This window comes from Salmo salar, chromosome ssa03, assembly GCF_905237065.1.
Source record: "Salmo salar chromosome ssa03, Ssal_v3.1, whole genome shotgun sequence".
In the NCBI taxonomy this organism is placed as follows: Eukaryota; Metazoa; Chordata; class Actinopteri; order Salmoniformes; family Salmonidae; genus Salmo; species Salmo salar.
In genome coordinates, this window is record NC_059444.1 from 24,530,927 (window position 1) to 24,546,979 (window position 16,053).

General features: G+C 39.8%; 1 protein-coding gene across 1 annotated transcript; it reads right to left on the bottom strand.

The window, feature by feature from the left end:
• Window positions 1-3,413: 3,413 nt before the first annotated feature.
• Window positions 3,414-15,278, bottom strand: LOC106599611 (G-protein coupled receptor 54-like). Its single transcript, XM_014190903.2, has 5 exons — window positions 14,803-15,278; window positions 13,435-13,559; window positions 7,565-7,700; window positions 7,206-7,444; window positions 3,414-5,350 (listed from the first exon to the last, which is right to left on the bottom strand). Exons 1-5 carry the CDS (start codon window positions 15,032-15,034, stop codon window positions 4,976-4,978), a joined length of 1,107 nt encoding a protein of 368 aa, XP_014046378.1. The 5' UTR covers window positions 15,035-15,278; the 3' UTR covers window positions 3,414-4,975.
• Window positions 15,279-16,053: the final 775 nt, after the last annotated feature.

Here is a 16,053-nt window from a genome sequence, read left to right on the forward strand (position 1 = left end):
CAAAGTGGAACTGATCACAAATCAGTCATGAGATATTGGTGGGCTGTCTTACTGGGGAGTTACAGTACATACAATATGTTTTACCTATGATATAATAAAGTCACTGAACAAGATAACGATTATCAATGAGAGGACTGCAAGGCAAAAACGGGCACGTAACAATGCTATCAAGGTAGTCAGGTCAAGCAGAAACATGACCTTTTCAGTCAGTTGTTTGCCATTTCGTTGTTTGCTTATGTCAGTCTTACATTATCTGCAGGTATCTGTTCAGTACATACAGTTGAAGTCGGAAGTTTACATACACTTAGATTGGAGGCATTGAAACTCGTTTTTCAACCACTCCACAAATTTCTTGTTAACAAACTATAGTTTTGGCAAGTCGGTTAGGACATCTACTTTGTGCATGACACAAGTCATTTTTTCCAACAATTGTTTACAGACAGATTATTTCACGTATATTTCATTGTATCACAATTCCAGTGGGTCACCAGTTTACATACATTAAGTTGACTGTGCCTTTAAACAGCTTGGAAAATTCCAGAAAATGATGTCATGGCTTTAGAAGCTTCTGATAGGCTAATTTACATAATTTGAGTCAATTGGAAGTGTACCTGTTGATGTATTTCAAGGCCTACCTTCAAACTCAGTGGCTCTTTGCTTGACATCATGGGAAAATCAAAAGAAATCACCCAAGACCTCAGAAAAAACATTGTACACCTCCACAAGTCTGGTTCATCCTTGGGAGCAATTTCCAAATGCCTGAAGGTACCACGTTCATCGGTACAAACAATAGTACACAGGTATAAACACCATGGGACCACGCAGCCGTCATACCGCTCAGGAAGGATACGCGTTCTGTCTCCTAGAGACGAACGTACTTTGGTGCGAAAATTGCAAATCAATCCCAGAACAACAGCAAAGGACTTTGTGAAGATGCTGGAGGAAACAGGTACAAAAGTGTCTATATGCACAGTAAAACGAGTCCTATATCAATGGAAGAAGTATTGCTCCTAAACCACCATAAAAAAGCGAGACAACGGTTTGCAACTGCACATGGGGACGAAGATCGTACTTTTTGGAGAAATGTCGTCTGGTCTGATGAAACAAAAATAGAACTGTTTGGCCATAATGACCATCGTTATGTTTGGAGGAAAAAGGGGGAGACTTGTAAGCCGAAGAACACCATCCCAACCGTGATGCACGGGAGTGGCAGCATCATGTTGTGGGGGTGCTTTGCTGCAGGAGGGACTGGTGCACTTCACAAAATAGATGGCATCATGAGGGAGGGAAATGATGTGGATATATTGAAGCAACATTTCAAGACATCAGTCAGGAAGTTAAAGCTTGGTCGCAAATGGGTCTTCCAAATGGACAATGACCCCAAGCATACTTCCAAAGCAAAATGGCTTAAGGACAACAAAGTCAAGGTATTGGAGTGGCCATCACAAAGCCCTGACCTCAAACCTATAGAAAATGTGTGGGCAGAACTGAAAAAGTGTGTGAGAGCAAGGAGGCCTACAAACCTGACTCAGTTACACCAGCTCTGTCAGGAGGAATGGGCCAAAATTCACCCAACTTATTGTGTGAAGCTTGTGGGAGGCTACGCGAAACATTTGACCAAAGTCAAACAATTTAAAGGCAATGCTACCAAATACTAATTGAGTGTATGTAAACTTCTGACCCACTGGGAATGTGATGAAAGAAATAAAATCTGAAATAAATCATTCTCTCTACTATTATTCTGACATTTCACATTCTTAAAATAAGTGGTGATCCTAACTGACCTAAAACAGGGAGTATTTATTCGGATTAACTGTCAGGAATTGTGAAAAACTGAGTTTAAATGTATTTGGCTAAGGCGTATGTAAACTTCCGACTTCAACTGTATATCCTTTCAATGGTTTTGAAACGGTAGGTAATCAAATCTAGCCAGACATTAGAAGATATTGGGTCTGTTACAAATGGGCCCAGGGAAAGCTTCCATTGGTTATCTTGCAATAAAATACACACAGAAATCAACTTTATTATGTACAGTATACTGTATGCAAAGTTGCAAACTATGGGCAACAAATGAACAACTAACAGTGTTAAAGCTACATTATTTTCTGCTTGTTTGTATTTGCTGTACAAAATGCGTACCTCAAAAAAAGGTATACCTCAAAAGGTGTACCTCATGGCTCAGTATTGACCCCCCTTTCCTCTATATATATTATTATTATTTTACATTTTTTAATTTAACCTTTATTTAACTAGGCAAGTCAGATAAGAACAAATTCTTATTTACAATGACGGCCTACCGGGGAACAGTGAGAAAACTGCCTTGTTCAGGGGCAAAACAACAGATTTTTACCTTGTCAGCTCAGGGATTCGATTCAGCAACCTTTCGGTTACTGGCCCAACGCTCTAACCACTAGGCTACCTGCCACCCCAATGTACAATTCTGTATATTCATAAATGAATTGCCTCAAATTCGTCAGAATACCCATGTTCACTTATGTGATGATGATACAGTGCTCTATACATCAGGTTCAAATCATTTCCAGATAAAATCATCTTGGAGAGTTGCTATTAACACTTTACAAAAATGTTTTTTAGCAAAAAATGTGGTTTTAAATAACACTAAATCCTATATCATGCTGTTTGGTACACGACAAAAAATTTACTCCACAGCTGGCCATTTCAAAATGCATGCAAGTGATGGAACAATGCTTGAAAGTGTAGATTGTTTGAAATATCTGGGTTTTGAAGATTCTTAATTATCTTTTGGAAAGCATATTGATTATATTAGAAAAACAATTATCTATACGCTTGGGTAACTACACAATAATTGTTTTACTGTATCCATTAGAAAGACCTTAGTAACCCAACTGCTGCTTCCTGTCCTAGACTATGGCGACATCATCTATCAAAACACAACCAATACCTTACTCTGTGAATTAGATTTATAACAATCTTTGCAGATTCATTCTTGGATGCCATTATAAGACACATCATGTATGAATCAGTAAATTGTCTGTCACTCCCAAACAGAAGACAACTGCATTGATACCAATTTCGTTTTAAATGTATCAGCTTACATTTCCCTGTAGGAACACCTAACTTTACAAGACTCACACTACTTCTTTAGACAACAGCAGCAATTACACATTCAAAGGGTACATCATGAGGTTAGAGTAAGGTCTTTCAGATACAAAGACCCAACTGACTGGAATCATTTACCTATAGAAATCAGGGCATTTAAATCACACAGTGAATTTAAGAAAGCCCTTTTTCAAATGTTATGAACAAACAGACATTTATAAATATTTCGGTATGTATTATTATTATGTCATTATTATTATTATTATTATTATTATTATTATTAGACAGTAGTTTACATATTACTAATTATTATTGTTATTATTTTTTGGGACACTCTTAAAAAGGAGATGGTGCATCAAGAGATTTTATCCTGCAAAATTTCTAATAAAAAAAGAAGTATAACAATTTACAATTCTGTGTTAGTAACAAAGGCAATGATATGTACTTTTCACATTTCTGGTTACACACAAAAAAAGCTTAAAAGTAAATGTATAATCAAACACAGCGGTTAAATCCACAGTACTGTACATACTCATGTCTGCCTACAGTAGATAGGCATTTACAATACAGGGAATGTTACATGATTCAAAGAGCTTAGGGTAAGAGCAATATATTAATAATAAATAAAGATAGTGCAAATACTGTAGGGAAAGTCTATAATAAAGGCTTTTCGAAAACACTTAATAAGTAGAGTGATTACCAACACAAAATCTACAGACATCTGAAATGCCTGAAGACAATACATATTTTCACAGGGAGCGGTACAATCAAACATGGACTAAACTGCATTCCAGTGTGTATGCAGTAAAACATTCTGTACAGAATTCAATCTAAATCTGTTCAAAGTTTTCCGTTGTTTCCAAGGGCTTTAGTTCTGTTTATCTTCCCACCTTTCTAAACACTTTCTTCTTTTTTCAAGTCAACTTTTCAACTCAACGCTAAAATAGTGCCAGATAGAACACAGATACTTCCAACAGTACAGATGTTTCGATCCGCAATTCAAACAAGGACAGACAGTCACGGCACATTGGGAGGAGGCACTGTTAGGACAAGTCAGTCACAGATTGTGTCCTTTTTTACAGCGTCGCTGTCAAAGGAAAAGGAAACGATCGGGTGACTATAAGTCGCATAAGATAATGCTGTGGGAATGTAAGTCTTGGCAAGTGAAAGTATGATAGGGTCGGCCCCCGCCACCTGTGCACTGTGTGTAAAGGGAGGTGTAAGTGTGTGTCTGGAACACAGTAGTAAAGTAAACACTCACCACGCCTCATTGACTATGCCCCTACCTGAGCAAGCACCGACACATCACCGTTGGCTGTACACCCATTGAACTGGCCTGCAATTTAACTCCTGAGTGGTTTGTAACGCCATTCATGTGAAATCCCTAGCTACCATCATAAATCTCTCCATTGAAAAATATAAATCGGGTGCAATCACTTCACAGCTTTGAGATGAGTTAATGATAACGACGTGTTAACAACCTATGTACATCTGATAACAAAATGTCCACAAACCTTGGACTGCTCTTGTAACCATTGTGTCTATTAGATTTCACGTCATGTATGTGACTTCCAATAACTTTTTTTGTTTTAATTGTATTATTTTCATATTATTCTGAGCATTCTGCCTAGGTGGTGAACATTATATATTATTTTTTATGTCCTTTCATTGTCTGTGATATCAGAACAGAGCAGGATCAGTCATCTTTTGTAGAATTGCAAACAAACAACACATCAAATGCCATTTTAAAATGCTGCTCCCAGTAGGGGGTCATTGCCTTCTGAAAAGTGTGCATTCGCAGCAGTCTATCATGTGTTTTTCTGTTTGTGTGCCAATGTGAACTGAATCCCCAACAGCTTTGCCCCCCAGCAGCTCACTCAGCCCATGGCTCTTTTCATTTCCCTTCGTTGTTGCCTTCCTCTGCAGCAACTAACTTGATTTCTGCATTAGCCGTGCGTGACGTGACACTGCTGTCTCTCACTTTGTGTTTGAACAGGAAGTGGAAAGTCTTTTTGAAGGACTTGCGGAAACTGTCTCCCATGAAGCCATAAATGATTGGGTTGATGGAGGAGTTAGCGTAGGACATGCAGTTAGCCCATGTCTTGATCTTATAGGTGGCGTAGTTGACCCTGTAGTTGGGGTAGAAGGACTGGAACAGGGCGAAGAGTTGGATAGGCCCCCAGCAGATGGTGAATAAGAGGACAATCACCACCACCATCTTGGAGATCTTACTCCTCAGAGTGACAGTCCTCTCAGACAACAGGTGGACCTGTAGTAGAAATGTTGACGTTTACTCACTACTACTGTGACGTATTCGAAATGACCTATACTGTATGTACAGTGAGGGAAAAAAGTATTTGATCCCCTGTTGATTTTGTACGTTTGCCCACTGACAAAGAAATGATCAGTCTATAATTTTAATGGTAGGTTTATTTGAACAGTGAGAGACAGAATAACAACAAAATAATCCAGAAAAACGCATGTCAAAAATTTTATAAATTGATTTGCATTTTAATGAGGGAAATAAGTATTTGACCCCCTCTCAATCAGAAAGATTTCTGGCTCCCAGGTGTCTTTTATACAGGTAACGAGTTGAGATTAGGAGCACACTCTTAAAGGGAGTGCTCCTAATCTCAGTTTGTTACCTATACAAAAGACACCTGTCCACAGAAGCAATCAATCAATCAGATTCCAAACTCTCCACCATGGCCAAGACCAAAGAGCTCTCCAAGGATGTCAGGGACAAGATTGTAGACCTACACAAGGCTGGAATGGGCTACAAGACCTTTGCCAAGCAGCTTGGTGAGAAGGTGACAACAGTTGGTGCGATTATTCACAAATGGAAGAAACACAAAAGAACTGTCAATCTCCCTCGGCCTGGGGCTCCATGCAAGATCTCACCTCGTGGAGTTGCAATGATCATGAGAACGGTGAGGAATCAGCCCAGAACTACACGGAAGGATCTTGTCAATGATCTCAAGGCAGCTGGGACCATAGTCACCAAGAAAACAATTGGTAACACACTACGCCGTGAAGGACTGAAATCCTGCAGCGCCCGCAAGGTCCCCCTGCTCAAGAAAGCACATATACATGCCCGTCTGAAGTTTGCCAATGAACATCTGAATGATTCAGAGGACAACTGGGTGAAAGTGTTGTGGTCAGATGAGACCAAAATGGAGCTCTTTGGCATCAACTCAACTCGCCGTGTTTGGAGGAGGAGGAATGCTGCCTATGACCCCAAGAATACCATCCCCACCGTCAAACATGGAGGTGGAAACATTATGCTTTGGGGGTGTTCTTCTGCTAAGGGGACAGGACAACTTCACCGCATCAAAGGGACGATGGACGGGGCCATGTACCGTCAAATCTTGGGTGAGAACCTCCTTCCCTCAGCCAGGGCATTGAAAATAGGTCATGGATGGATATTCCAGCATGACAATGACCCAAAACACACGGCCAAGGCAACAAAGGAGTGGCTCAAGAAGAAGCACATTAAGGTCCTGGAGTGGCCTAGCCAGTCTCCAGACCTTACTCCCATAGAAAATCTGTGGAGGGAGCTGAAGGTTCGAGTTGCCAAATGTCAGCCTCGAAACCTTAATGACTTGGAGAAGATCTGCAAAGAGGAGTGGGACAAAATCCCTCCTGAGATGTGTGCAAACCTGGTGGCCAACTACAAGAAACGTCTTCCCTCTGTGATTGCCAACAAGGGTTTTGCCACCAAGTACTAAGTCATGTTTTGCAGAGGGGTCAAATACTTATTTCCCTCATTAAAATGCAAATCCTTTTATAACATTTTTGACATGCATTTTTCTTGATTTTTTTGTTGTTATTCTGTCTCTCACTGTTCAAATAAACCTACCATTAAAATGATAGACTGATAATTTCTTTGTCAGTGGGCAAGTGTACAAAATCAGCAGGGGATCAAATACTTTTTTCCCTCACTGTAGTTCAAAACATGGTCACCGGCTGAGGGTTTTTAATGGCATACTGTAGTATACCTGCAGATTGGAAGGGATCCAAATATGAACTCGTGCTTTCATTGTGTAACCTTGACAAAGGAGTGCACCTATTGATGTTTTAAACTAAGTCATAAAGAAACACCCAAAGTAACAGTCTGTCCATACCTGGTAATTATTGTCTACTGGCTCAACTGACGGCTGGCCCACCCTCTTCAACATGAGTGTGTAGCAGAAGGAGATGGTGATGACAGGTAGTAGGTAGGCAGCTATGAACTGGTACAGGATGAAAGCCCTCTCCTGGGTCTTAGAGGGAAACCTCTCCATGCAGTAGTGTCTCGGTCCATACCAGTAGCCCTCCTCAATCCTCTGGTACATGAAGATCGGGGTGGATAGAATGAAGGAACCTTTAAAAAAGACAAACATTGAATTAGTTTAACTTTATAGAAAATGTAGACGTGTTCATGATGCTTTGAGCAAAAATCAACGGTTTGCAATTGGTTCAGGCATGCTAGCATGTGACTTACCGATCCATATACAGATGCTAACGATCATGGCGACTCGTGGAGTGCGATGGCGTAGGGACTTTAAAGGGTACACTGTGACATAGCAGCGATCCCCACTAATGGCAGTGAGGGTGATGCATGTAGCCTGAACAGTCACCTAAGAAAAAAGAAGAACAAAATAATGACTTTCGTTCTGGGTTGTTCACAGGTGAAACAATATTAACAATTTTACATAAGAGACATGCTGTAAAATGTATGTAAATTCAAATAAATGGCACCTGCCTGCCATCACACTGGGAAGGAATGACAATGATGAGCATAATGAGAAAATGGAACTTTAGAAAGACATTATCTCAAATCATTATTAACTCATCCTCCTGGGTTAGGTGTCATGCCCATAAGTTTTGTCCCCTTTCTAGGATAAAAGTATAAACCATAAAGTTTCTTTCACACGTAATTCATAAAATAATGTTGAGTTTGAAATTTTTCCCCATAACAAAAATGCTAATGGTTGCATGATGCCTCTGACAGTTGGTTACCATCTGTGATAACAGATTAGCAGGTTCTAAACAACATAATGTTGTTGGAGAGTAGGATATGTGACCCAGTTCAGTAACTACACTACTTGAGATCTATCCAACGCCCTTGTTTCTCACTGAAGTGCGAAAGAGAGACTGACCAGGTGTACATCATTGATCCGAAGACAAGTGCCCTACTCTTGTCATAATGTAGGGACAGAATGCACGAGTCTCTTGAACGAAGAGAAGCACTCCGTGTGGGTTGAGCAAGTAAAAAGGATTTAAGAAAATAGTAAACATATATAAAAAAAATAAAGCTAAGAATTACAACGAATATTAAAATGGGTTCACAAAGTCTGATTTAATGAATCCTCCCACTTACACACTGTACAGCAGCAGCGATATACAGTGAGGGAAAAGGGTATTTGATCCCCTGCTGATTTTGTACGTTTGCCCACTGACAAAGAAATAATCAGTCTATAATTTTAATGGTAGTTTTATTTGAACAGTGAGAGACAGAATAACAACAAAATAATCCAGAAAAACGCATGTCAAAAATGTTATAAATTGATTTGCATTTTAATGGGGGAAATAAGTATTTGACCCCCTCTCAATCAGAAAGATTTCTGGCTCCCAGGTGTATTTTATACAGGTAACGAGCTGAGATTAGGAGCACACTCTTAAAGGGAGTGCTCCTAATCTCAGCTTGTTACCTGTAGAAAAGACACCTGTCCACAGAAGCAATCAATCAATCAGATTCCAAACTCTCCACCATGGCCAAGACCAAAGAGCTCTCCAAGAATGTCAGGGACAAGATTGTAGACCTACACAAGGCTGGAATGGGCTACAAGACCATCGCCAAGCAGCTTGGTGAGAAGGTGACAACAGTTGGTGCGATTATTCGCAAATGGAAGAAACACAAAAGAACTGTCAATATCCCTCGGCCTGGTGCTCCATGCAAGATCTCACCTTGTGGAGTTGCAATGATCATGAGAACGGTGAGGAATCAGCCCAGAACTACACGGGAGGATCTTGTCAATGATCTCAAGGCAGCTGGGACCATAGTCACCAAGAAAACAATTGGTAACACTCTACGCCATGAAGGACTGAAATCCTGCAGCGCCCGCAAGGTCCCCCTGCTCAAGAAAGCACATATACATGCCCGTCTGAAGTTTGCCAATGAGCATCTGAATGATTCAGAGGACAACTGGGTGAAAGTGTTGTGGTCAGATGAGACCAAAATGGAGCTCTTTGGCATCAACTCAACTCGCCGTGTTTGGAGGAGGAGGAATGCTGCCTATGACCCCAAGAATACCATCCCCACCGTCAAACATGGAGGTGGAAACATTATGCTTGGGGGTGTTTTTCTGCTAAGGGGACAGGACAACTTCACCGCATTAAAGGGACGATGGACGGGGCCATGTACCGTCAAATCTTGGGTGAGAACCTCCTTCCCTCAGCCAGGGCATTGAAAATAGGTCATGGATGGGTATTCCAGCATGACAATGACCCAAAACACACGGCCAAGGCAACAAAGGAGTGGCTCAAGAAGAAGCACATTAAGGTCCTGGAGTGGCCTAGCCAGTCTCCAGACCTTAATCCCATACAAAATCTGTGGAGGGAGCTGAAGGTTCGAGTTGCCAAACGTCAGCCTCGAAACCTTAATGACTTAGAGAAGATCTGCAAAGAGGAGTGGGACAAAATCCCTCCTGAGATGTGTGCAAACGTGGTGGCCAACTACAAGAAACATCTGACCTCTGTGATTGCCAACAAGGGTTTTGCCACCAAGTACTAAGTCATGTTTTGCAGAGGGGTCAAAATACTTATTTTTTTTATTAAAATGCAAATCAATTTATAAACATTTTTGACATATGTTTTTCTGGATTTCTTTGTTGTTATTCTGTCTCTCACTGTTCAAATAAACCTACCATTAAAATTATAGACTGATCATTTCTTTGTCAGTGGGCAAACGTACAAAATCAGCAGGGGATCAAATACTTTTTTCCCTCACTGTATGTATATGTGGGGGAGTGAGTTATCAATTAGTCTACCAAAAATATACATCGTAGAGAGAGTTTGTCCTTTAGATGAAAATACAAATCTAAACAGAGGACTAGAATCTGTGTAGAAGTTTTGTTGAGCATCAGTCATTTTCTAACCTTCACATAAGACTGCTTTTACAACTATGTAATTTCTTTATTAAATTAAATGTGACTGTTTGTCACTCCTTAAAATAGTCCCAAAATGATATAGTCCCAAAATGTTTTGCATGTCAGCAATCAAGTTTTCAAGATATGGAAAAGTAATAGGGCCAAGTAAATTATTTATACAGTTGAAGTCGGACGTTTATATACACCTTAGCCAAATACATTTAAACTCAGTTTTTCACAATTCCTGACATTTAATCCTAGTAAAAATTCCCTGTCTTAGGTCAGTTAGGATCACCACTTTATTTTAAGGTGAAATGTTAGAATAATAGTAGAGAAAATTATTTATTTCAGCTTTTATTTCTTTCATCACATTCCCAGTGGGTCAGAAGTTAACATACACTCATTTAGTATTTGGTAGCATTGCCTTCAAATTGTTTAACTTTGGTCAAGCGTTTCGGGTAGCCTTCCACAAGCTTCCCACAATAAGTTGGGTGAATTTTGGCCCATTCCTCCTGACAGAGCTGGTGTAACTGAATCAGGTTTGTAGGGTTGAGGTCAGGGCTTTGTGATGGCCACTCCAATACCTTGACTTTATTGTCCTTAAGCCATTTTGCCACAACTTTGGAAGTATGCTTGGGGTCATTGTCCATTTGGAAGACCCATTTGTGACCAAGCTTTAACTTCCTGACTGATGTCTTGAGATGTTGGTTCAATATATTAACATAATTTTCCTCACGGTTGGGATGGTGTTCTTCGGCTTGCAAGCCTCCCCCTTTATCCTCCAAACATAACAATGGTCATTATGGCCAAACAGTTCTATTTTTGTTTCATCAGACCAGAGGAGATTTCTCCCAAAAGTACGATCTTTATCCCCATGTGCACTTACAAACCGTAGTCTGGCTTTTTATGGCGGTTTTGGAGCAGTTGGCTTCTTCCTTGCTGAGCGGCCTTTCAGGTTATGTCGATATAGGACTCGTTTTACTGTGGATATAGATACTTTTGTAGTTGTTTCCTCCAGCATCTTCTCAAGATCCTTTGCTGTTGTTCTGGGATTGATTTGCACTTTTCTCACCACAGTACGTTCATCTCTAGGAGACAGAACGCGTCTCCTTCCTGAGCGGTATGATGGCTGCGTGGTCCCATGGTGTTTATACTTGCGTACTATTGTTTGTACAGATGAATATGGTACCTTCAGGCGTTTGGAAATTGCTCCCAAGGATGAACCAGACTTGTGGAGGTCTACAATTTTTTTATGAGGTCTTGACTGATTTCTTTTGATTTTCCCATGATGTCAAGCAAAGAGGCACTGAGTTTGAAGGTAGGCCTTGAAATACATCCACAGGCACACCTCCAATTGACTCAAATGATGTCAATTAGCCTCTCAGAAGCTTCTAAAGCCATGACATCATTTTCTGGAATTTTCCAAGCTGTTTAAAGGCACAGTCAACTTAGTGTATGTAAACTTCTGATCCACTGGAATTGTGATACAGTGAATTATAAGTGAAATAATCTGTCTGTAAACAATTGTTGGAAAAATTACCTGTGTCATGCACAAAGTAGATGTCCTAACCGACTTGCCAAAACTATAGTTTGTTAACAAGAAATTTGTGGAGTGGTTGAAAAACAAGTTTTTATGACTCCAACCTAAGTGTATGTAAACGTCTGACTTCAACTGTATATGTTTTAATTGATGGGTAAAAAAAGTTCTGACATACCAAAAGATTATCAACTAGATTCAGCTGCGGGACGATTTTGTCTTGAGTGGATGGTCTGGAACGTAATGACGAATCATTTGTAGACTGCAAATTGACCGCCCAAATAGGTATAATATTTGACTGAAACACAATCGTTTGTATAGGATCACGTGTCTCTCTATCATGCGTGGGAATACTTGGGAACAGATTTCCAAAATTAAAATCACTTGGAGCTGATTTCCTGGTATTTTTAGACTTTTATGTCCAACAATATATATTTGTAATTTTTAAAGCAGTTGGGGAATCATGCTTTAAATTGACACATTTCAGATAGATTTCCAATGGCAAGTTCTGTTTCAATGGAGTTCAGTTCAATGAAATGTGTTGATCACATCCTGTGGCTAAATAACCGACTTATGCCAATGTCAGTGAAAGCCATGGTTTACTGAGAGGATGTGTGCTATTGACATAGGGTATTATCAAAGCTCACAAGATCCCCCTGGTGGCTGATGGTTCATGTGGTGAAGATGAGAGCGCTCTGACTATAGCATACTGCATGATGCCGACACCTCTCTTCTGCCTTGCTCTATCATAATTCTATTTTTGCACCTTGCACTATGCGTTTAAAGGCATTTTTGATTGACTTACTGCTTACTTTGATTGACTTACTTCACTGATGGGAAAGAGCTTGCAAAAAAGGCATTTCACCGTACTTGTGCACGTGACAATAAAAACTTGACTTCTTCAGAGTCTAGAGACACATTGTGCAGTGTGCTGACAAGTATTCATCCCTCTCCTTACTGTGGTGAAATTGAAACACTCGTGACATCTGAGATTTGATGACTTCTGAGATTGGATCCTGGCCTAGGAGTCCTTCTACAGTTTGCTCAGAGCTTTAGTCATTTGCCAACCCAACAGATTAGTTTTAATCTTCCGAACCTGCTTGATTGAAGCTGTAGTTAATCGCAAGAAGCCTGATGGACTGATTGTCCATTTTTTTTTTTCATATGGAAAAAGGGCATTCTTTATATCGACAGTCATTCATCATTCACTTGCATAAATCCCTTACATGTCATGAGTCATAACCAACCAGTCTTAACCAATAAGGTCTCTCCAAATGGAGTAGGGACACAGTGAATGATGCTCAGATAAGCCTTGAATTTTGATTTATTGGGAGTTTCAAACGGATTGTGTTAATATGAAAAAAGACACATATTGGTACTCAAATTGCATTTAAAAAAACAAAGTTGCCCATACATTGTTGAAGAATGACCATGAACCTCTACCCTCTACCGGATAAATGAAATGACAATGCAAATTCAATATTGCAGTTATGTAATTGAATTGGGTACAGTCAGGCACCATAACAGTTTTTCAGACTAATACGACTAGACAGTACCTCAGGGATCCAATTGAGGGCAATGATACCCAAATTGCATTGGGGTGAGAAAAGCCATCATTAATATGCAAATATAAAAACAGATATAAGTCTGTGACCAGAGGCAATGTGTTTTATTCAAATGATTTACCTGTTGTAGAAAAGCAACAAATTTACACATGAAGTTCCCAAATATCCATCCAGGGAGCGGGTAGAGAGTGGCTGTGAACGGGACACAACACACCAGGAAGATGATGTCTGTGGCAGCCAGGTTAGCTGTGGAAATAAGCTCAGTTAGGAGGGAACTCATTCATTTCTTTCTGATGAACAAACTTTTGCAACATAAAAGAACCATTTGAACCTGTGAGTCAAAGTTATTCATTTGAATAAATTACTTGCTTTGTAAAATTCAAAGGCATGTCACCAAATCAGTGTATTTTGGCATGGGCTTCAAAGAGCCAATTGATTTCACCAAATTCCAAAAGCCAAATACACATTGGGGGGATTATATGAAACGTGGGAGAAATTTCTCACAAGATACTGCAGTATTTTGTTTTGAAATTATGGGAGATATTACTGATTGACTGACATGTAGAAGAGGTCTTATTAGTAATACAGGTGGACAGGACTGCAGGGGCATAGTGAGGACATCTGCCACAATAGGACTTATGTTCCTTTCAGATTAGTTCTATAGCTATAATAAAATAGATTTATTGTATCACAGTTGTCTAAAATGGTGCTCTCTTTTGAATGGACTTGCATCATTTATAGCAACAACTGAGAGGCGAGAGAAAACATTTGAGCTGTTGTCCACAGGAGGTGGAAGTAGTAAACCAATATGATTAAATATTAAAAACAGGTTCCAGGGAGATATCAGTCAGTCATTTCAAACACACACACACACACACACACACACACACACACACACACACACACACACACACACACACACACACACACACACACACACACACACACACACACACACACACACACACACACACACACACACGTTGATACCGTCATTGTTATTTATGAGCACAAAGATATGTGATGTCCACCTTCTTGGTCAATTCATGTTTCAAAATCCATTGATTTTGCACATCTCCACTCCACACATGCATTTCCAATGTCAAACAAGATCTGTTATTTAGTTTAGAGACATGATCCCTTTCATATGTTGTTTGTTAGTATAGGCTACAGTATTGTATTGTATAGATGCATTCTACAGACACAATGGATAAGGTTACTATCCACAATATTCATGTACAGTCGTCATTAAAAAAACATACAGTAATTAAGGCTGCAAGATTACACAGTCATTAGTCCTAGTTTACAGTGGAAATAAACTATTTCTCTGATCCACATACTTTACATAACATTGACTGTGACAGTCACACACAAAGAACACGTTTCTTCCCAGTTCATGACAATCCACAAGAACAATTGAGGTTCAGTGATTGTGTTATAAGTGGAAAAGCCTTTGTAACTGTAAGGGAAACCCCTTAGTCTTGCTCACCTATGTAGAAGTTGGTGGCCGTCCTCATCTGCCTGTGTTTGGAGATGACATAGATGACCAGCGAGTTCCCAATGAGCCCCACCAGCATGATGAGGGCGAAGAAGAGAGGCACCAGCCAGGCGTCCGTCAGAAACGGGTGGTTCCCCTCCTCCGGATCCTCCAGAGAAGCATTCAACTCAGACGCATTGAACCACATCAGGTCCGTAGAATTCCACACGTCTGGAGGGAACATCTTGATGTGTGAAAAGAAGTCAAAGCTCTTCAAATGTAGCCTTGGGCTGATAACTTGTGTATAATAAATTCCTTTTAACTACTGAGAAGGAAATTGATCTGTCCAGATGACATTAGGGGAGTCATGATCAAGTGAATAATGGTTCAGGTGGTGATGAGTTCTTGGATCTTTCTATGGTTAGAATGGGTCTGACAGTAGGGTAGACCTCTGTTGAGCTCACACTTTTCTAACCTCGTTGCAAAAGCTGCCCCTAAACTACTTCTACTCAAGGATGAGATCCCACTGGCTTTATACTGAGCAGGGACACACGTGGGATACTGCCTGATTGTGGAATAAATAGCTGATGTCAGGTCTCCTAGCAACATTTTTCCTATCTGGAATTTGGTACCTCATACCATCTGCTTTCAATGCTGTCAGACGCTGCCTTATCATACAATATTGTATGTAAGTCTATGTAAGCAGTTATTTTTTACTATTGTTACAGGTACTATTTAATGTAGTTATGTAAACATGGTGGTACATTCAAATAACCTAAACTGTGAAATGATCATTTAAAGATAAGATGGCATAGTTTCAGCCTCTTCCATTGGAATGAACACCTCAATGTATTAAGATAACACTTCCAATGATAATCGATTCAAACGTGGCATTAGATTTTGGGGTGGATTAAACACACAGTTAATCCTAAATCTCAGTTTTCAATCTCTTAAAAATGATATATTGCTAATCATGACAGTAACCTCTAAGAAATACAGTGCAATCATGGATAAGCAGCACTTACTGTTGAATAGTATTCAGATTGAGGTAGTGACAGTGCTCTGCAATTTAGTGCCAAGGAGCCTTTCTATATTCTTTCTGCTATTTCCTTGAGATCAACAATATGAAGCTTGCGATTAGAGATTTACCTATGAACAAATGATAGTAAATATACATGTAAAGTAGAAATGAGCATTTGTACTGTATATTACCACAGGTTTTGTCATGTTATATTGATATAGTATGTCATCATGAAATATGCA